This window comes from Lipotes vexillifer, unplaced genomic scaffold (genome assembly GCF_000442215.2).
Source record: "Lipotes vexillifer unplaced genomic scaffold, Lipotes_vexillifer_v1.1 scaffold666, whole genome shotgun sequence".
In the NCBI taxonomy this organism is placed as follows: Eukaryota; Metazoa; Chordata; class Mammalia; order Artiodactyla; family Lipotidae; genus Lipotes; species Lipotes vexillifer.
Window position 1 is genome coordinate 2,449,607 of NW_006787408.1, and position 22,971 is coordinate 2,472,577.

The 22,971-nt window shown below is 46.7% G+C and overlaps 1 protein-coding gene across 1 annotated transcript in view; it reads left to right on the forward strand.

The window, feature by feature from the left end:
• The window catches only part of PRKCE (protein kinase C epsilon), a gene marked incomplete at its 5' end in the record, with an annotated part of 189,627 nt that overhangs the window by 103,204 nt on the left and 63,452 nt on the right, over positions 1-22,971 (forward strand). The window contains one exon of the mRNA XM_007459990.1: positions 2,496-2,650. Within this exon, the coding sequence (XP_007460052.1) occupies positions 2,496-2,650 (155 nt within the window). The remainder of the gene's footprint in view (positions 1-2,495; positions 2,651-22,971) is intronic.

Consider the following 22,971-nt stretch of genomic DNA (forward strand, 5'->3'; position numbering starts at 1 on the left):
AAAAAAAAAAAAAAAAAAAAAGCAGCCAGGGAGGCAGGATGCGGAGGGGAGATTTTTTTCCTCTTTAGAAATTTGGCTTCTTTCAGACACAGGCAAGGAAATACTCCATTGTTGCTAAAGCCCAAGTCCAAGTTGGTGACCGTGGACTGGCATTGCAGCAGCTGTTTCTGACGGTTCAGCTAGATTAGGGCAGTGTTGAATGCATGACGCAGCTGTTCTTGCCATGGGAAAGCCTTGCCCCAAGTGCTCTAGGGCAGTGGTTCTCAAAGTGGGGGTCCCTGGCCAGCAGCATAACATCACCTGGGAACTAAGAGATGCAGAGTCTCAGGCTCCAACCCAGATCTTCTGAATCAGAAACTCTGTGGGGCGGAAGGAGAGGGGGAGGAATCCGTGTTCTAACAAGCCTCTGTCAGATTCTGCTGCACAAATTTGAGAACCTGTGTTCTTGGGAGATCCTTGAAAAGAAAAAAGAGGAAAGCTCCAATAACTTATAATCCATATATTTCACCTTGGCAGAAACCAGATGGAAGAGTAGTTCTCCACCCTGGCTGCCCACTGGAATCACAGGAGGACCTGTGAAAACTACTGATGCCTGAGTCCCATCCTCAGAAATTCTGGTTTCATTGGATTGGGGTTGGCCTGATCATTTGATTTTTGAAATAAGGATTTGAATGGGGACTAGTTGATTAAATGAATGGTTGGCTTCTGAATACTTCTGAGTACAAAATCGTACTTGGGGGAGAAAACAAGGCAGGCTTTGAAGGGGAGGGTCAAGACAAATGGAAGAGAAGCTAGACCTTAGGGCCTTGGTGAACACCAGTAAAGCTTGAATAATTCTGGAGGTTGTGGTGGGGGGAGAAGGTAGTCTGAATTCATAACAATTCTTAAGGGTGGACTTATTTTCAAAGAGATGCCAATTATAAAGTAGATATGCCGTCAAGGCTGCTCCCTGAATAAAGTGTCACTGTGATTTTTACTCAGTCTTCATGGAAATGATTCTGCTAATTCTGGTTGAAAACAATATGCTGACATCCTCCTGGCAGCTCCGCTGAGACTGTATCTGTATGTTAAGAATGTACTCTGACCCTCTGGCCTCTCACCTCGCTGTTTCCCCTTTGCTCCATGAACGTTCCTCCCCTGCTGACGTAGTCAGTTTACCGGTCCCCAAGCCTTCTCTGTTCCCATGTCCTGGTATTTGTTGACACCTCCTCCTCCTCTAAGTGAGGGCCTAGCTCCTTCTAGAATCCTCCATGGACCCCACCACTTCAGAGAGCTCCCCTTTCAGCACCCAATGTCTTTAAGGCACTCTGCTCCTATTTTGTTTTCATCATTCTACCTATTTCCCATCTCTGCCCCTGGATCATAACCCCACCCCCGCCACGGCCGCCTCAGGACAGTGATGGTTTGTAACTCTTTGCCTCCTGTCTAGCACAGCACCCCACACTCTATGGGCTCCACAAACTGTAGGCAAGAAACTCCAAAAGTGAATTTCGTTCCGTCTTCTTCCCACCTCAAAATGGGGGGCAGATGAGAAGGCACCACCCCTAATGAGGTATGACTGTGGTTTGGCCCTTCTTGAGGACAGAATCCATAGGAAGCATGCCAGGGTGGGAACCCCAAAAGGAGCATCCTCCGGAGTGAGACGTGGCCCTCATAGGCAGGGCTCTCACCATCTCATTAGTCCCTGTTGCTTTATATTAGTTTCCTAGGACTGCCGTAGCAAAATCACCACATACTTGGTGGTTTAAAATAATAGAAATCTGTTCTCTCACAGTTCTGGAGGCCAGACGTCTGAGACCAGTGTCCCTGGGCTGAAGTCAAAGTGTCGGCCAGGCCGTGCTCCCTCCAGAGGCTCTAGGAGAGATCCTTCCCTGCCTCTTCCAGCTTCTGGTGGCACCGCCTTCCTTGGCTCGTGGCCGCATCACTCTAACCTCCGCCTCCCTGGTCACGTTTCCTTCTCCTCCCTTCTCAAATCGCCTCTGCCTCCCTCTTATAAGGACATCTGTGACTGCCTTTAAGGCCCACTCTGGTGATCCAAAATAATCTCCCCAACTCAAGATCCTTAACTTAATCACAGCCGTAAAGTCCTTTTTTGCCATCTAAGGTAACATTCACACATTGAGGGATTAGGACATGGATACCTTTGTCGGGGGGGGGGAGGGGGGCATGATATAACCCACCACACATACCAGGGTAACTGGAGCCTGCAAAGGGACAGAGACTTGTCCAAGGTCGCACTTCAAGGTCATAACAGAAATTAGACAGAGACCCAGATCTCCTTTCTGTCAGTTTTGGGCTTCTCCCACTAGACCAAGCTGACGCCTCTAAAAGTAAGACAGACAGATTTTAGAATAACACTTCGTACCCTGACTGCTTCATCTTCCCTCCGGAATGTGTGCTGCTAGGGCCCTTGAGCCCCGGTTCTGTTACTTTGGTGACCTGTGTGGGCAGCTGCAGCGGAATTCACTAAATGGCATTTCCTCGTCTCCTTTCAGGACCGCCTCTTTTTCGTCATGGAGTATGTAAACGGTGGAGACCTCATGTTCCAGATTCAGCGGTCCCGAAAATTCGACGAGCCTCGTTCCCGGTTCTACGCTGCGGAGGTTACGTCAGCCCTCATGTTCCTCCACCAACATGGAGTCATCTACAGGTGCCTCTCCCCTCCTCCTCTCTTCCCCAAAAGCGAACAAATAAAGAGCTTTCCGGATGCTTGGACTGACTTGGCTCCTGCCCCACCGGTCTCTTAGCAACCCGCTTTAGATTAGTTGTTTGTTCCAATTTGCTTACAGAGGGCTTTTTGGGGGGCTGTTTATCACTGTGAATGTTAATATTTGAATGGCCCCGGGAGATCTGACCCACTGTTTGTGCCAGTTTTGATTGAAAGCTTAAGCACGACATTTTAAAGCCTCGGCGCCAAGTAACCTTGGGGTGACCTTCGTTTCTCTCTGCCCCACCCCCTACCCTCTTCCTTGACCATCAGGGCATTCTCTTTACTTTTTCCTTCTGTGCCATGAACTTCCTCCCCTTCCCAACCTCTTGCCACTTCCTGAGTTTGTTTGGCTTAGTTGTCTCCAGCAGATAGAATCGGAGATGGAGGAGTTCCTAGCGGGTCTCAGGGTTTATGATCTTGGCGGGGAGGAGGGGAGGGGAACTAGACAATATCCAACAGGAAGTGACTCTCTACAGATCATCCAGTCCCTTATTACTGCCTTGTCCCCCTTCCAAGAAAACATAGAATGAACACACACACACACAAACACACACACACACACACACACACACAGAGAAATTTTCCAGTAAGAGAACGAGACTACGCAGGCTCTTCTGTGAGGTCAGGAATTCTGGGAGGAGTAAATATTTATAATTAGCAACAAGGACACTAAAGTTCCTTAAGGTTTTTTCAATGACTGTCAATTTCTTTACTCAGATTTTGCTTCCTCCTTTTTTTTTTTTTTTTTTTTTTTAAATTGGGTAGAATAGCTGGCTTGGTTCAACCCAGAGCTAATCCCTCACCAGAACTTCACTGACCTGCTCCCGGGAGCAATGCCCTGACTAAGTGTTCTCCAAGGGGTTCTGACCAACCCTCACCAGCTCCCTAAAGTCCCTCTGCTCAGAAATAGTCAGTGGCTCCCTATGGCCTGCATAACAAAGCCCATACTTTTTTTTTTTGTGGCCTCTCCCATTTGTGGAGCACAGGCTCCGGACGCGCAGGCTCAGCGGCCACGGCCCACGGGCCCAGCCGCTCCGCGGCACGCGGGATCCTCCCGAAACGGGGCACGAACCCGCGTCTCCCACACCGGCAGGCGGACTCTCAAGCACTGCGCCACCAGGGAAGCCCAAGCCCATACTTTTTAGCCTGCTTTCATGGCCCTCCACGACAGAGGACTCCATGTATTTGTTTCCTGTTACTGCATAACAAATTACCACAAATGCAGTGGCTTAAAACAACACCCATTGATTTTCTCACAGTTTCCACGAGGCAGGAGTCCAGGCAAGGCACACCTGGGTTTCTCTGCTGTGATCGAGGTGTCAGCCAGACTGCATTCTTATCTGAAGTTTGGGCTCCTCTTCCAGGCTTAACACGGTTGCGGGCAGAATTCATTTCCTTGGAGCTGGAGCATTCACGTGGCTTCCTCAAGGCCAGCAGGAGAGAAAGTCTTTCCTGCTTTGAGTCTCTAACTTCAGGGAGACCTGGACCCTCTTCGAAACAGATCATTTGATTAGATTGGGCGCAGCCAGGCTAATCTCTCTTTTGTTTAACTCAAAGTCAAATGACTTAGGGACTTTAATTATACATGCAAATCCCTTGGCCCTTGCCCTCTAATGTCATATAATCTCAATAGTGATATCACATCCCTTTTCCACATTGTTTTGGTTGGAGGTAAGTCACAGTTTCTCCGCCACCTTATTATACAAGGGGAGGGGGTATGAGATTATACCAGAGTGTGACATCTTGGGGGTCACCTTAGGTTATGTCTACTACAGCCCAGAACACCTTTCTCCCCTCACTTCCCATGATCTCTTGTTCTTTTTGGGTTTTTTGTTTGTTTGTTTGTTTGTTTTTGCGGTACGCGGGCCTCCCGCTGCTGCGGCCCCTCCCACTGCTGCGGCCTCTCCCGCTGCGGAGCACAAGCTCCCGGACGCGCGGGCACAAACCCGCGTCCCCCCGCATCGGCAGGCGGACTCTCAACCACTGCGCCACCAGGGAAGCCCCCCATGATCTCTTGTCTTGAGCCTACCAAGGTTCTTAGCTTTCCTCAAACTCACCTGCCAACTCCCAACTTCCTCATTTTTCTGCTCTGCTCTCCACCTCCTCTGTCCAGCCCAGAAGCCTCATGCAAAACTGCCTGCCGGCTGGAAGCCTGGTCCCACCAACCAGAGCAAGTCTCTCCATCCACCACACTTTATTTGCAATTTGGGAATGAACTGCAAGTTGAAACTAATTGCTGCACCTGCCACTCTTCACCTTGTGTTAGGGTCGGGCATCCATGTGGGTCCTTCACTAAGTCCCACCCTCTCCGTTAGGGCCATGGCTGCTTCTTTTTAACCCTTTGATCTTCTAATTTTACATCCTCTTCTAATCTTGCCCGTAGTAAATGGTCAACAAATGACCATTGGCTTCAATTAGTTTAAAACCCTAATGTCTGCCCCCAAAACTGGTTGCAGGCTAGTTAGAGATACCGGGGTTAGATACCCATACTACAAGGCAGTGCACTGTTAGGTGCCAGTGACAAGAAGAATTGTCATTCATTGATATATCATCCCCATCCCCTCCCTGTTAGAGTGGGTATAATCATCCACAGTTTACCAGCAGGGATTCAGGGACTTCCCTTAAATAATTTGCCCCAGGCTGGTAAGTGACAGACTTAGGAAGTGTAACTGATCAGCAAGCTCGTGCTGCATACACGTCATGACACTTGCCATGGGGCTCATCAAATCAAGTCCACACTTTACTAGTCATTCCAGGTACTCCAAAACTTGACTTTTGCTTACATGTCTGGTTTCTTCTCATTTCTGCTTCCCTCGTTGAATGCTTCCCTCGTTGAATGCTTCCCTCTCATCACACCTGAGAGCACTTTTGTTCTGTTGACGTCTGTGAGCCATACATGCCCGCTCTCTTTCTCTCCTTCGCATCTCCTTGACCATTTCTCTTCAATCTCTGTATCACCTGGCCTGGCCCTTCTCCCCTCCACCCGCATCTTCTAAATGCTGGGTTCTCCCACGGCCTTCATCCCCAGATACTCCTCCTGAGCTATTTCAGCATTCGCATATGCCTCCAAATGACGCCTGTATGCCCGTGACTTCCATATCACTCTCTCCAGAACCCCGCACGAGATCTCTCTCTTTCAAGACAAGCTCCAAGGCCTCCTTCCGTCTTCCCTGGCTAGTTTGCAAGAATTTCTTGACGTGACTCACTCACTGCCTCTCGGTTTTCTGCCCTTCTGTCTGTCTACCTCCCTCTCCATCGCTGCCCCGTGTTCTTTCAAAGCACGGGCTGATTGTCACAGGGTCCCCTTCTTAGCGTCCTTCAACCCTCGTAAGATAAAGCACAGAAAGGGGCGCTGTTTCTACCCAGAGGAGATGCCGCCTTTTTTGTGTTTCTCACAAAGACACCATGCCTGCTGACAGGGCCCTCGTGGCCCCCAACCATCTTTTGATCCTTATCCCCCTTCCCCCAACCGTGTATCCCACCCTCAAGGCCCTCCAAATTAGGCCATTCTCCCCCAAATACCCTTCCCTTTCATTTCTCCTAGTCTTTGTCTCCACTGTCCCTGGAATTCCCTTGCTCCTAATCTGTGTCTTGATCAGTGAGTGGCTTGCAGGTCACATCTGTGGTCTGACTGCCTTAGAGTCCCTGGTTTAAAAAATAGGTAGATTCCAGAATACTGGACAAGGGGACTAGATAAGGATATAGGTGAGGAAAGAGTGGCCACGAGTTGGTGAGCGCTGAAGCTGGGTGATGGGTACACGGGGGTTCACTATTCTGTCTGCTTTTTTGTATGTTTTGAATGTGTCATAAATAATCATAATTTTTTTCAAAAGAATAGCAATTCCAGGGTACCATTCCTAGAGCCTTTGATTCAGTAGGTCTGGTATGGGGTTCAGGAATCTGTACTTTCTTAAAACCTTCCTCAGGTGATTCGGGGACCACGGGTCTAGAAAAATTCCGCTCTGCCCTCAGAACTGTGTCAGATGCCCCGGCTCTGGGAGCCCTCCCCTGACCACCCAGCCTGCCGTGGGGGTCTTGCCTTCCCTGAGCGACAGCATCTCTCTGGATCAGGCTGGTCCCCTTTGCCAACCTTGTATTTTCACTTAAGATACCTATTCTGTGATATAGAACTCCACGCAAGCGTGCTTACCTGGCTGGCCTAGGATGGTACCCTGCTTGTAGTAGGTGTTCACGAAATACTTGTTCTAGTCTCTAATGCTCCAGAGACTTCCAGTCTAGTGGGTTGCTACCTCATACACGTGCACTTTTGAAAGTCTGTGTTGGAAGCATCTGCAGCACACACACACAGTTTATTTTTTCTTTGCCCCTGAACGGCCCCCCTTCCTTTTTCTCTCTTGATTCATAGATGAATGAGGACCATGTGATCTCTCTTTCCCATGCTGCTTTGTTTGAAGCTTCCAGCACACGGGCTAGATGGTATGTGTGTCTGCATATTCGTCTCTGGCTGTTCCGAAGCCCAGGTGGAGACCATATTTTGGGTGGTGCAGGGGTTTATCTGGGAGATTGGCAAGGCCAGATTTTGCAGGGGGAGCCTCGCTGCTGAAGTTGAGATAGAATTTTCCTGCTGGAATTTATACACAAACTAATCAGCAGCTAATTGGCCAGGGCTCAGGAACTAAGGGAAGAAGTCGTTTGCCTGACTGGGGGCTCACACTTGAAGTCGAGCCCAGGCTGACAGGCTCCCTTTCCTCTGGGCCCTCTCTGCTCAGGTTCCCCCCATGGGCGGCACAGGGCACTGTCTCTGTGTCCCCTGCCCAGCATTCCCGAGGATCCTCTGTGTGCTGCAGTGGGAGCAGGCGTTAGCTTACTGTGTGTCCACGCTTCCTAGCTGTGGCTTTTAAAAATCTCTTCCCCTCCCTTACGCACTCACACATACCATGACGGGGGAGGTTTGCCGGGGTGGACTTTCTTCCGAAAGTTGGTTCAGGGAACTTTCTCCTACTCTACATCACGCTCAGAGCTTGTCTGTTTTCCTCTGAGCGGCTCAGTACAGCAGCTGAGTCTCCGAGGATGCTCCTCTGACCATGGGACATGGAAGAGAGACTGTGGGGTCCACCTCAGACACAGAGGGCAGCGGGGGTTCCCTGGGAGGGGAGGGGAAGCAGAGGCCTGGCAGACAGGAATGCATCTTCCTCTCTCACGGCCACACGTACCGCGGCAGAGGGTGGCAAAGAACGCGGCTTCTGCCGCTCTGGCCAAGTGTCTTAACACTAGAAGAATGAAGTCCTTCCTTCCTTTTTATAAAATGGAATTCCTTCTTTTAAAGTATAGTAGTAGTCATAGCGAAAGATCAAAATTTAAACGGCAAAGAAAGGTAAAGTCAGTTTTCTCTTCCCCGACCTCGGAGGTACCCAGGACAAAACAGTTGAACAGCTGCTAGAGAATCCTTCACGAAATCTTGAGCTGAACGTCTTCATGACTGGCTTCCCTGTGGGGTTCGGGTAATACCTGCCTTGTCTCCTTTCTAAAGCAGTTGAGAGTGATCATGACTAGTCGGACTGTACAGGTCGAAGTGAAGGATATAGAAACGAGTGGGGAAAGACAAGGTATTTTATTTATGTCAAGTATGACTGATGATTAACATTCCTCACTTAGAGCACTAAAATTTGGCCTTTTACCAGCAGGAGAGGAGGCTGTAAGTTTTAAAGCTCTCCGGCCCCTTTACTTCTCCAAGATTTTCAATCTTTAATGAGCCATCATCATCACCCCCCAAAAGTCAGTCCGCCCTGGGTGCCTGTTATGTGTCTGGTGCCAGAACTGAGGGGCAGTAAGGGGACAGGAAGAGAGAGAAGGGCATTTCTGCTTTGGCCCCAGCTAGGTCACTCTGTACTCTGGAGGTGCTTAGAAAAGGCTTTCCTTGTTGACGATAATGTTTATAAAAAGTCAATTAAGAATTAGGAGCAGGGAACAAAGATTTCGTTTAGACTCAGATAAGCCTGAGTCTGAAATGTCTGGTCCTCTCCAGGGCTGGGAGACAAAGGCCAAAAGGAGGGACTTGGGAGGGATTTCCCCAGAAAGAGCTGAAGACGTACAGAGGTCTCTGGCTGTGCGCTCCGAGCCCAGCCTCCCTGGGAGACGCCTACAGAGTTGTGACGTGCGTCGCAGTCTTGCCTTCCCGGTGGTCTAAGGGGGTTGTGTGCCTGGTCTGCGGAATGGTAGCCTGCCTTGATCCCTGGAAAGCTTTCCTGCCACAGGCAGTTAGGCGTTTCCTGAGTTGATGAAGGTCTCTGGTTAAAGGCTGTGTTAATAACTGGAAAATCTACTGTCTAGAGTCTCATCTTCTTTCAATACATTTCCAGTGTAGCTAATGCTCACACACAGCAGGCGGGTGGAGGAATCGGCATGATCCCTTCCACTCTGCTTCTCAGTCTTCTTAGGATCTGGCCCTTAGAAAATCACGCGGGGGTCTTTGTTCCCACAGAGCACTTTTCTCAGCCGTCAGCATTCCCCCACCCATTGTAGAGAGTGATACTTTAGTGTACAACTCCTAAGGACCTAGGGGCTGAGTGTGTAATGAGATGATACCAGGTCCCGTGGTAGGAACCGCAGTGTGAATGTTAGATCAAGGAGGCCCTCAGAGGCTGTCTAATACGACTCCATTTTATAGATGCGGAACTTGGAAACCAAAGCTGGGCAGTAACTCACTCAAGTTTATGCAGTCAGGTGTTATAAAGCATAGATGTTATTTTAATCAAAGATATTCATGTAGATAAAGATTTGAACAGTTCTACGCAGTGCTTAAAGAGATGAGAAGCCATTTTCTGCCCTTCCCCTCCACCAATTTCCCCTCCCACAGAGACAACCACTTAACAGTTCTTTTAGCTGACACTTCTGGTATGGACCTTTGTATTTCAAGGTAACATGGGTTTTTTTGTTTTTTGTTTTTTTAATTGACGTATAGTTGATTTCCAGTGCTGTGGTAGTTTCTGGCGTGCAGCAAAGTGATGCAATTATACATATATATATATTTTTTCACATTTTCCATTATGGTGTATTACAGGATATTGAATATATTTCGCTATGCTATACAGTAGGACCTTGTTGTTTATCTATTTTAAATATAATAGTTTGTGTCTGCTAATCCCAAACTCCTAATTTATCCCTCCTTCATCCCATTCGCTCTTTGGTAACCATAAATTGGTTTTCTGTGTCTGTGAGTCTGTATCTGTTTTGTAAATAAGTGCATTTGTTTCATAATTTAGATTCCACATATAAGTGATATCTTATGACATCTGTCTTTCTCTGTCTGGCTTACTTCACTTAGTATGATAACCTCTAGGTCCATCCATATTGCTGCAAATGGCATCATTTCATTTTTTATGGCTGAGTAGTATTCCATTGATATATATACCACATCCTCTTTATTCATTCATCTGTCGATGGACACTTAGGTTGCTTCCATGTCTTGGCTGTTGTAAATAGTGCTGCTTTGAACATTAGGATGCATGTATCTTTTCGAATTAGAGTTTTCTCTGGATATATGCCCAGGAGTAGGATTGATGGATCATATGGCAACTCTATTTTTAGTTTTTTAACGAACCTCTGTATAGTTTTCCATGGTGGCTGGACCAGTCTGTATTCCTACCAACAGTGTAGGAGGGTTCCCTTTTCTCCACACCCTCTCCCGCAGTTGTTATTTGTAGACATTTTAATGATGGCCATTCTGACCGGTGTGAGGTGATAACCTCATTGTACTAAATAACATGTTTTAATGTTATTTTTTAAATTTTACTTTAGAAATTATCTAGTGACTTTCCACTATGGAAGTGAGAATTTAGTTCTCTGCCCCACCTACTACCTACTCACCATCCTGTCACATCCACATAGCCTTCCGAACCTCCCATCTTCTCAACAGAGTTTACTGTAATTTTTGTTAAATGAATGTACACACTGTATACATTATCATGACTGTGAAATACTATTTGGAACTAAGCCACTTGATAAGCTGTAATTACTTTTCCTTTCCTATACATTTTCTCTGTTTGTTTTCCCTGGAGATGACACAGATGCTCTCCAGATTGCCCACACCTCCCTTCAGGGTGGCTAGGTGCAACAGGCATTCTATCAGTATTCTTGGATCAATTTCTACCGGTGCCTTCTAAACTGCTCCAGTCTGAACAGTTGTCCTCAGTGCCTACTGCAGAGCTGTCACCCTGGGGTCTCCCTTCACTGTTGTCCAGGCGTCTTTGCCTCTTCCATGTGAGAGCTCCTCTCTTAATATCACATGTCTCCTCTTTCTTGATACGCTTTCTTGATGTGGTGATGTACCTTCTGAGAAAGAGTATGAAAAGTAAATTTTTGAGCTCTTCCTTTTATATCTAAACCCATCTTGACTGTACTCTCAAACTTGATAAAGAGTTTGGCTAGGTATAGAATTCTAGATTGAAAACCATTTTCACTCAAAATATGAAGGTATTGTTCCACAGCCTTCCAACTCCCGGTGTTGCTATTAAGAAGTCCAAAACTATTTTGTTCTTGATCCTTCGTGTGGACCTCTTTCTTTTTTCTGGAAGCTTGTTAATTACACGTTAACGATGTGGTGTAGACCCATTTTCATCCGTTGCACTGGGCCTTAGATAAACCTTTTTAATTTAGAAAATCATGTCCTTCAGTTCTGGGACATGTCTAATTTCTTTAATGATTTCTTCTGTCCTCTTTCTGTAACTATCATTCAGATATTGGAGTAGTCAACTTGGGCACCATTACAATGAATCATCCTATGGGCCATTTATTTGGGGAACTTCTGACCATCAATATTTTTAGAGTTTTTCTCTTGGAGTCCTCAGATTACCCTGAGAAGACTTTTCCAGAGTCCTGTCTGAAGAGACAGGGCTTGGCAGCCAGGTGAGCCAAATGAAAGAAGAGGGTTGAAGGCCCAGCTCCCAGAATACGTATATCCATCCAGTTGCCCTATTTTTAGTTCTATACGCTGGTGCCTGCCCTCTCCCCGCTTCCACCCTGGCCCCGGAGACTTTCTGTTTCTCCCCTGCAGGGAATAAAATCTCTGATGTAGAGAAGGGGCTGTGCAGAGTAAGAAGAGAATCTGAGTTGATAATTGCTTTTCAACCAGATCTCTTCGCTTTATCTCTTTCTACATCATCCTCATCTCCAGAGGTAACGGTCACTGCAAATTCCTGAGCTTTGTTAGAGCAGGAAGTGGGAGATTCTACAGCGTAAATTTGATCATTCTTGACTTTCCCCATTGCTGGTTCAGGATTCAGCTCTTTCTCAGGTCTACTGAGTCACGTCCCACTCACCCCTCTGCTTTCCAGCTTCCAAAATTACGTCGCTGTTCTTTCTTCTCTTGTTCGCCCCATCTTTGTGTGTTTAGGCCTTTGTGTATAATTTGGGGACGGAGAGAAAAATAATTTGTTGTGGGTATTTGAGAAGTCAATAATTTTATATCTAGAAGTCAATGACAAGAATAACAATAACAAAAATAATAACCACCACAGCAGTAGCAGCGACAGCAACAGCGATAGCAAGATACTCATTTAGCCTTCGTTACCAGCCAGACTCTATTCTGAGCACTTTGTACCCATTAACTCATTTAATCAGCACGCAACAGCTCTGTGCGGTAGATACAGCTATTATCCATGGGATTTGCGGTATTTCCAAAGAAGGAGATCCTGCCAGATCCCACCCCACTGCCGTCACTGTCAGGTCACCCTGTCCGTTGCTGCCAGCTGCGGTCTTGCGTGGGAAGCAAAGTTGTATGCTGGAGACACAGCGCTGAATTTGGAGTCGGAGAACTGGGGCTGAATTCAGTGTCTGTCTCGTCTTTATTGTGTTTTCCTGGGCAGAATACTTAAACTGTTTGAAGTGTAGTTCCCTCACTGTACCATGGGAATTAGAATGCAAAGCTCCCTGGACTGTGTGGAAAATTACATGAGAAAACATTTGCAGAAGCGCCGGGCGCAATTCTTGGCACCTAGGAAGCTCCATAAATATTGGTTGGATGAATGAGTGGGAGGAGGGTTATGGAGTCAGAGGATGTTATGGGCTGAATTGTGTTCCCTCCAGATTCGTATGTTGAAGTCCTAACTCCCAGTACCTCAGAATGTGGCTGTATTTGGAGATAGGCCCTTTAAAGAGGTAAGAGGTAAAATAAGGTCACATGGGTGACCCCTAATCCAATATGACCAGTGTCTTAATAAGATGAGGAGATTAGGACACAGACGTGCACAGAGGGAGACCATGAAGACACCAGGAGAAAACCCATTTACAGGCCAAAGAGAAATCTCAGGAGAAACCAGTCCTCCATCTGGGACTTCCAGCCTCCAGAACTGTGAGAAATACATTTCTGTTGCTCAAGTCACCCAGAGTGTGGTTACTTGGCTATAGCAACCCTAGCAAACTAATATAGAGAATGCAGGTTGCAGTCCCAGCATTGCCACTTACTAACCATGTAACCCTGGGCAAACGACCTAATCTCTCTGAGCCACAGTTTCCTCATCTGTAAAATGGAGCTGATAATAAATATCAAATCAAAATAAGATGGCCAGGCCTGCAGACTTGGCATAAATTGAAAGCTTTAAATAAGCTAATGGACATAAAAGGACTCTATAAGTTGTTTGGGGCACAGCGAAGTGTGGGGAGGTGCAGACACCCCAGGAACGGTGACACCCTGTTTGTGGGGAGCAGGGTGGTGGACATGTGAGGCTCTGTCCCCATGCAGGTCAAGGGCCCATCTAGGACAGGGCCTAGATCTCAGGGTCAGGCAGTATTCCGGGGAAGGGAGCCTCTCTTTGGCATTATTCCAACACTGTGAGCATGCAGGGACCCTGAGGCAGGGTAAGGGAGTACTGAGAAATGCACCTAACAGTGTCCAGTGGGCTGGAACAGCCGACGGGTGTGCTTGCATAGGAAATCTGCGGAGTCTGACTTCCGTGCCTCGGCCTCCTTGACGGAGATCGACCATCTTCATGAGCTCCCACTCCACCCCCCACCCCCATCCCCCACTCCCTACATGACCACCTTCAGCAAAAAAGCTGACTTCAAAAATGTGCATTTTGGTAATGAGAGTCATGTGGTCCCTCTGCCGTGTTGTATAATTGAAGGGCTTGTCTCCTGATAAAGGAATACTAAGTGTAATTGTGGGGTTTCAGGGGTAGTCACTTTTTTGTGGGTCTAGGTTTACTTAGAGGTGAGACCATCTTCACCCGCCAGTGACGGTGTAGGGTGAAGTCGTTGTGACATGATAAAGGGGAGGGGAAGAGAGAGCAGAGCCTGAGCCGGTTGGGATGAAAGCCAAGTTTATATTCTTCTGAGGAAGCCATGTTATGGCCGACCAGATCAGAAGTAGAATGCTGACTCCGTTGACATTGGAGGCGCAGAGCAAACAGGAAGTTTGGAACCAGAGGGAAATTCCTGATTAAATGTGTCTGAGTGTTTCAGCTCATAGTGTGTATTCAGAGAGAAAATGATCAGGGACCCTGTCATCTACTTTTGTGGCTCTCATTATACCTACCACAGAGCTGAGAACCCACTGTAGTGGGTAAGGACTCCTGGCTCAAACTCTTGTCTCCACTGCTTATTAGCTATGTGACCTTCAGCAAGGGACTTACTTCTCTAACCCTCAGTTTCTTCATCTGTAAAATTACCTCCCTCAAAGAGAGATTGTGAGAATCAAATACATGTTAATATGTGTAAAATCATTACGATTGTGTCGGGTACAGAGTAAACACTCACTGAATGCTCGCTGCTGCTACTGCCATCGTTATTCTATTTCACAAGTGGCTGAGCGGACAGTTGGTCAGATTCACTTTGTCCATCTCAGAAAGTTTACCATGAATGTATCTCGCTAGCTGGCAAACTGATGAAAACACCTTGTCAGGTTAGAGTCTCCCAAACAAAGGCTAGTTTGAGGACTTTGGACCTGTATTATGAAGCAGAATTTGGTATATGTAGCTTTTATGACCATGCAGTGTTCTATAGAAAGTAGGCATCTTGGAACATGTATGACTGCAATGTATTCAACAGTAGAGCCTGAATTCTCCTGGGCTGAGTCTTAAGACTGTGTTTCTTCAATGCCTTTGGCTAATGATTGAACTGCAAAAAATGGGAATTGTTTTAGCAAACAATGGGCGGCTTTGCCACGGGGTCAGCAGAGTCTGTGTGAACGTCTGAGTGAATCCCGCGGTCTCAGCCCTGGCTGAGTCCAAGATGACTCAGGCTGTTGGGGGCGCTCCTCAGCCCATGGAAGCATTAGGGGCCACAGTTAATTAGCTTTGTTTCTCTCTTTGGTCATGTGGCAACAGGCTGATGGATTAATCCTGGTGGTTGTCGCCACCTTCTCTCTCCTTGCTTCTGGGTCTCTTCTCCCACCATTCCTACAGGTTAACTATCGTAAAATAAGGAGTTGGGGCACTTTCTTACTCAGAAGTCTGCAGTGACTCCGTGTTGTCTCAGGATGTTGTCCAGACTCTCCCACCTCTGAAGCCGTCCCCAAGCTGACCCTCTCACTAACTTCTGCTCCAGGATTTGCACACAGGTCTCTTCCCACCCACCCTGCCTTCCCAAGTGCTTCTCCCACCGGGCTCCTCCCTGGAAGGTGTCCTCATCAACACAGCCACACACGCTGTGCACTTATCACCCAGATCCCAACATCAACTCCTCTCTTTGCCTAGGAATACCGTACATTTTCCTAGAATACCAGACCTTCTTTTTCACTTGTTATTTTTTCTCACTCTTTCTTTTCCTAGAATACCAGACCTTCTTTTTCACTTGTTATTTTTTCTCAGTCTTTCCCATCCTTTAAGATTCAGCTTCAGTTCATTTTCCCCTGGCCCTTTCTTCCTCCCGTTAACGCTGCATCTACTCCATTATATTCTAGCGTTTCCCACATTGTACTGACAACTGTTTCTTGGTTGAATGATCTTGTAGAGCTTCTGCGGGTTACGCTGAACTTACGGGTGAATCTAATCGCCCTTGAGTTCATGGCCAACCCATGCAAATGGATCAAGCAAAACACCTCCAGGGAGGTAGGGGGACTTTCTAAATATATTTGGCCACAGGGATGCGCTTTCTGATGGACTTCCTGCTGGACCCTCATTTTCCTGGGCTTCCTTTCTGTGCGCACTGCCCCATTCCACGGTCTTTTTGTTCTTCACGGCGTCTGGCTGACGAAGTGCTGCAGCAGAAAGAACGTGGGGCCAGGAATCGGGCCAGAACTCTGATAAAGCTTTGCCTCAGTTGGGTGACCTCAGGCAAATCACTTCTCCTGTCTGGACCTCGGCTCTGTACATGACGGCTGCATTGGAGGATCTTGCTCTGTGAGCCTAAGGTTGTTGGTCTGGGAATCCCTTGAACGGACTCTGAAAATGAATCTCAAAAAATGGCATCTGCAAATGACCTCAGTGAGGCTCCAGAGGTAACTGTATTTAACTGCCTGGTGCTTTCTGGAGAGTTTAGAGGTCCTGGAACATGAGACTTCGTTGGCAGGTGGTCTCATGCTCTGCGCTCTGAATGTCAGATCACCCTCTGTGGATCCCCGACTCCAGTGTATCCACAGTCCCCCCTCTTAATCAAAACAAATGGTTTCTCAAGGGTCTGATGCTGCCAAGTTAATTGTTTATCCCTGTAGTGAGCAGAGCTTCCTCCAAGGGCCATAACCCACCGTACGGGCAAGAGTTCCTGTCTGAGGAGCAGGGCTGTTTGCTTAGAAAGTCATGGTCCCATCAAGATTGAGAATCTCACTCCCCAGGATTCAGAACCTTCTCTGAAGTGGGAAATCTCTCAGATGAAATTCCCTCCGTTGTTGGAAATCTGCTAATGCAAAAGCATTCATCCAAAAGGGATTTCAGTTTGGGTTTGTACCATTTCTTGAAGAGTACCGCCCTGTTGTTCAGAAGCTGTGTGTTTCAGCAGATGCTCATATATTCAGTCAGCAATGACTGTTTAGCCTCCTTGGTGTATCAGGTGTAGGCCTTGGAGATACCATGAAAAGGAAAAGACACACACACTCTGCCCTCTTGGCACTTAAGTTTGGGTGGGGATGCCAGGCAATAAAATGAACGATAACAAGAAAAAACTGATAAGGATGGTGATAGGGAAAGGATAGGGTGCCAGGGAACTACATAGCACAGATACCTCAGCTGGATGGGGAACATCAAGGAAGGCTTTCCGGGGGAATTGACCTCTCCCAAAGAGGCCCAGTGGGGTAAGAGTTGGCCAGAGGAAGAGGTCATGGGAGAGTGTACCACGGAGTGGGATCAGGATGTGTGAAGGCTTGGGCAGGCGGGACACCAAAGGGGTCCGTGGGTCTAAAGAATTTCTACATGCCTGGATCTCAAAGCACAAAGGGAGGCTTGGTGAGCAGCGAGGCTTGAGGGGAGACCACAGACCCCATCCTGAGGGGCCGCAGAATGACTGTCCGGAGTCACGTGACTGCACACTGTCGTGCTGTTAGGTTGTGTTATCTGTGGGAATTGTGGAAGAAGGGCCTACTATTTAATAGAATGTTAGAGGTGTGAGTAAACTTGGGGGTCAGCTACGCCAGCGCCATCTTCTATAGATGAATAAATTAGGGAGGTTGTATGACTTGTCCAAGGCCATTCAGCCTCTTGATGATGCAGACAGAACCACTGGTGGGGGCTCTGGTGTTTTCTGATAGTGTGGGCTGATAAACTGACTCCAAATAAACAAACAGAAGCACCTGGTTTGTAGCTGATTTCCATGGTGTAAACATTCCCTCCGGGGGAAATTTCAAGCTACCCATGTTTCACAATCAGCTCACAACGCTCCTGAAAATTTAGCAATCTGATTTGTGAGCTGGCACCAAAGGGGGAAAGCTATGCACATCTCTTCCCAGCTCCGCGGCCAGTGACATTTTGTTGGTAGGTTGACGTCAGCCATGGTGGGAGTATTTGTACCGTGGAACTCAGCAAATGCTACAGATCAAAGTTTGTTTCCCCTGGAAAGCTATTGTTAAATATTTACCAGTACACCACTGTAAAATGAAATCTATAGATTAAGTTGGGCAGTGCTGTTCGGGTCAACTATACCCTTCTTGGTTTTCTGCCCGTTTGATATATCACTGAAAAAGGGCATTTGTGCATTTCTCCTTTCAGTTCAATCGTCTTTTTTCTAACAGTTTTATTCCAATTTAATTCACATACCATATAATTCATCCGCTGAAAGTGTACAAATCGGTGGCTTTTAGTATATTCACACAGTCGTGCGATTATCACCAAAATATTTTCGTCACTCCAAAAAGAAGCTCTATTTCTTTTAACCATCAACCCCCTGTCCTCTCCCACCCTCACTCCCAGCCCTAGGCAACCACTTATCTACTTTCTCTATAGATTTGCCGATTCTGGACATTACATATACGTAGAATTATACAACATGTGATGTCTGGTAACTGGCTTCTTTTACTTAGCATGTTTTCAAGGTTCATCCATATCGTAGCATGTATCAATGCTTCATTCCTTTTCATGGCTGAATAATGTTTTGTCGTGTGGGTATACCACATTTTGTTTATTCATTCATCAGTTGATGGGCCTTTGGCTTGTCCACCTGCTGCTATTAATATTACTGCACAAATCTTTGAGTGGACATAACGTTTTCATTTATCTACGTAGGAGTAGAATTGCTGGGCCAGATGGCTTAACTTTTTGAAGAACTGTCAAGCTGTTTTCCAAAGTGACTGCATCATTTTACATTCCCACCAGCAACCTATGAAGGTTCCAGTTACTCCACATCTTCACCAACACTTGTTATAGTCTGTCCTTTTCGATTATATATCCAAGTGGATGTGATGTACATCTAATTGTGGTTTTGAGTTCTAACAGTTTTTGCCTCTATTCAGACACTCTCTTGTTCAGTACATACCTGTTTAGGATTTTTAGGTCATCTTGAAGAATTGAGCCCTTCATCATTATGTAATGTACCTTATTCCTGATCATTTTCCTCACTGTGAAGTCTGCTTTGTCCGAAGTTAATATAGGTAGCCCAGCTTTCTTTTGATTAGTGTCAGCTTGGTATTTCTTTCTCCATCCTTTTAGTTTTAATCTGTCTGAATCTTTATTATTTAACGTGTGTTTCTTATAGACAAAATATAGTTGGGTCTTGGGGTTTTTTAATTTATTTTTTATTTTTGGCTGCGTTGGGTCTTCGATGCTGCACACGGGCTTTCTCTAGTTGCATTGAGCAGGGGCTACTCTTTGTTGTGGTGTGCGGGCTTCTCCTTGCGGTGGCTCCTCTCGTTGTGGAGCAGGGGCTCTAGGCGTGCAGGCTTCAGTAGTTGTGGCTCACGGGCTCTAGAGCGCAGGCTCAGTAGTTGTGGCTCACGGGCTCTAGAGCGCAGGCTCAGTAGTTGTGGCACACGGGCTTAGTTGCTCCGCGGCACGTGGGATCTTCCCAGACCAGGGCTCGAACCCGTGTCCCCTTCATTGGCAGGCGGATTCTTAACCACTGCCCCACCAGGGAAGCCCTGTTTGTTTCTTAATCCACTCTGACAATCTCTGTCTTTTAATTGGTGTATTTAGAGCATTCACCTGTAAAGTGATTATTGATAGAGTTGGATTGATATCTACTGTTTTTGTAACTACTTTTTACTCATTACATTTGTTCTTTGTTTCCTCCCCCCACTTTTTCTGTTGCTTTCTGACTTAAAAAAAAAATTGCCAGTTGTAGTTGTAAGATGCACCTTAACTTCAAAACTGTTAAAATGTAAAAATAAATTTTTAAAAAGTGTGTTCTAGAATCGATGAACCATGGTCATAGTACCCCGCCCCCCATAAGGAGGTTGTAGAGCTTAAGTAGGGCTGTGCATCAGAGTACTTGGTGCAGGGCTTCCCTGGTGGCGCAGTGGTTGAGAGTCCGCCTGCCGATGCAGGGGACACGGGTTCGTGCCCCGGGCCGGGAAGATCCCACGTGCCGCGGAGCGGCTGGGCCCGTGAGCCATGGCCGCTGAGCCTGCGCGTCCGGAGCCTGTGCTCCGCAACGGGAGAGGCCACAACAGTGAGAGGCCCGCGTACCACAAAAAAAAAAAAAAAAGTACTTGGTGCAGTATTTGGTATGGCAGTGAGCCCTAGATATTAACCATCACCATAATTACTATATTAGTCCTACCCACTTTCTCTGTGGACCTCACAGCTGACCTAGACACCCCAGTTCCATCACTGCATCACAATTGAGAATAATTGCCCTAAATACATAGGCATATGGTTCTGCACTGAGGTTTTTTTGTGGTCCCTTACTGCAAATGTGTTCTCTCGGCCTGTTTGTTCTGTAGTCCACAGTCAAACACAGAACTCTGAGGTCAGACAGCCCCATATGTGAATCCCAGATTCATCACTTACAGATGCATGACCTTGAGAAATTTCTTAACCTCTCTAAGTCTCAGTTTCCTTACTTGTAAAATGTATATATTAGTACCTTCCTTACAGAATGTGGTCAGGACATAGCAGGCGCCCAAATCATAGCTATTATTATTATCAGTTGTCATCCTATCTCTTTCTCTAAATAAGATGCTTACCGTGCCTCAGTATCCCTTTTTGAGCTGGAAACTCTAGGCAGGACCTGATGGGTGCATAGAAGAATTTAAACATTAGCAGGGGAAATGCCTTGAACCATAGGGACCAATCTCGCCAGGTAGATTTGGCAGTGGGGAAAGGGGGTGGGGCTCCTTCCTAGCATGCCTCACCTAGGAGGTTCCCTCTTAGCCCTGGAGAGGCTCAGCTTTAATGCAAAAAGAGATTCCTGACGGATACAGGCACAGCAGGGGCAACATGACGGCAGCCACCCTTCTCACATCCATCGTAAGGCAGTTCATCCTGATGGAACACCGGCTGTGTATTCGTTGGTCCTGGCTGTTGTGGGGACACCAGGTGGGTGACTGTGCTTCATCTCTGCAGTTTTCTCCTCAAGAATATTCTAGATAACGCTATTTATTCATTTTCCTTTGCTTTCTTAATTTTGTTTCCCGAATCTGCAGTTTGGGTTTAATGGGAATGGATCACCCACCGCCCTCTCTCTTCACTCCCCAGACACATTTTTAGTGTCTGAACAACACCAGGCTGGGCCTCTAGACCCAGATGAGCAGGAGATGCACATTGACAGAAGAATCCTATAGTGCTTGGCTCTCTTTTACGGTGGTGGGGGTGTGTTGGACAGCATCAAACTGAACATGGGCAGAGCTAGTCCTGCCTAGAGGAAATTTCTGTGTCTGTCTAGTTTTGTGTGGTCAGGGGACTTTGTTCATGGTTTTTCTGAGTCAAGGCTGCAACTTTCCCAGAAGCCAGGCCTCACCTGGCCAACATGGCTGGAAACAGTAGTGCCCTTCCAGAGCCCAAGGCTTCTAGAAGGATCTGAAATTCTTAACCTCAAGAGAGATACTTTGCTGTGCTTTATGATTCAGTGAGAATTTTGTGATGTACTGATGTGAGTTTAAAAAAAAAACCCAGTGTGAATTAGAGCAATTATCTGGATTACCCAAACCAAGAAAAGGGCAGGATTTGGAGAAAAAAGGATTTTAGGCCTCAATAATATATATTTGGGAATCCCCTTTTCCAAGATTATATGTTCTAGAAGATCCCAGGAAATCCTGTTCCATTGGGCTGGGCTGCTGAGGAAAGTCAGCGACAGTTCCACAAAGCTTCCAGTCTGTCCCGAGTCAGCCTCCACGTGAATGACACCCTTGGAGAATTTCTCCATGCCGTGTCCCACCTGGACCACGGTGGAACTCAAGCCTCAGTCCTAAGCACTGTAAGGTTATATCGATACTCGGTAAGGGGTCAGGGGCGTATTATTTCACAAGTTGTCAACTACCCAAAGCAGAACATAGTTTTCAAACTGAGTGAGTCACCTTGGACTTTCGCCCCCAACCTTGCAAGCTTCCATTGACAGGTCTGATTTAAGACTCTGTTTCCCATCCTTTCCAGGTTCCTGTGAGGTAGTGGAGGTATGTGCTGTTTGTGAGAGTCTGAAAACCTTAGCTTATTTTTTGCACAAAGAAATACACATATCATTAGACCCCAAACCCAGTGAAAAACGGCCACCCAGTGTGTCTTGTCCAGAAACGTGAGCTGCTAAGCACATGGCTAGAAGAATAAGCTGAGGGGTGTAAGGAATCCAGAAGCCCCACTTTCCTGCAGATGTCATGGAATTCTCCAGTGGGGACCCTTTATTGTCAAAGGCAAATTTGTGTGCATACCACACGGTACCAGCCATCAATGAGAGATATACCTTTACAGGCATGAAGCCAGATTCGGGAGCTATCTATATGTGCATCAGTGCTTGCTTCAAAGCTACTGGGTTCTGTTTGTGTGTTTGTCTAAATTACAAATCAGTGTTTCTGATGGAAGCAAGATACAGAGGTATATTTAGAACCTTCTTAGAATCAGACGCAGGCTCCTTTACCCCTCTGTAATTAGTACCCCATTACAGAGGGTGCGCTGGGGAATGCAGCTCAGAGAGAGTTTTCCCATCGTTTTCCTTCTTTTCTTTTATCTTTGCATATAAGTTTTCATCTTTGCTTTGCTTTTCAATATAAGACAAAATTCCTTACTATTAGGAACCAAAGGCCTAAAGTTACAGAAGGAGAGAACTTGCTTTATAATATTGCAGGGGCAGGGGGATTGGGGTGAGAGTTCCCCAAAAGGTGAATGAGTATTTATTTGTACAGTGACTTATGGGATTTCAGACTGTGGGTAGGGACGTAGTGCTTGCTCAGTCTCAAAATGCTTCACTTTTGTTAGTCTTGTCTCCCAGTTTAAATTGTTAGCCCTTGGAGGTCTGGGAACATGACCTCTCCTCCTCTTGGGTCCTCCAAGGTGCCCAGCATTGGGCTGTATATGAGGTAAGCCTACTTCAGGGAGGATATCCCTGTTTGGCAGGTGGGCACATTCCTGCAGATGGAGAATGTCGAATGAGAGTTGCCTTTTAGAACTTCTCAGAGAACAGCGTATGCACATGGATGTGAACTGCTTGGCAGCTACAACCTACAGGAAAAGTCTTGGATTCTAATCTAAAACATCCAGAGTAATAAGCAAGTCAGTAACTGTTGCCTGTATGCTTTCATCCTAGTTTCAAATAAAATAAGATGATGATGAAAAATGTGAAAGGAGATTGGTGAGCTGCTGGTGACCCGGTACTGTTGACACCTTGGAACAATTATGAAATAAGAAGGCTGGGATATTCTGATGGTGTTCCTCCCACCCACCCCCCACCACCACCTCCATTTACCCTTAGCAGAAACCAGTGGAAGAAAACAAAAACAGTCATTCGAAAAGATA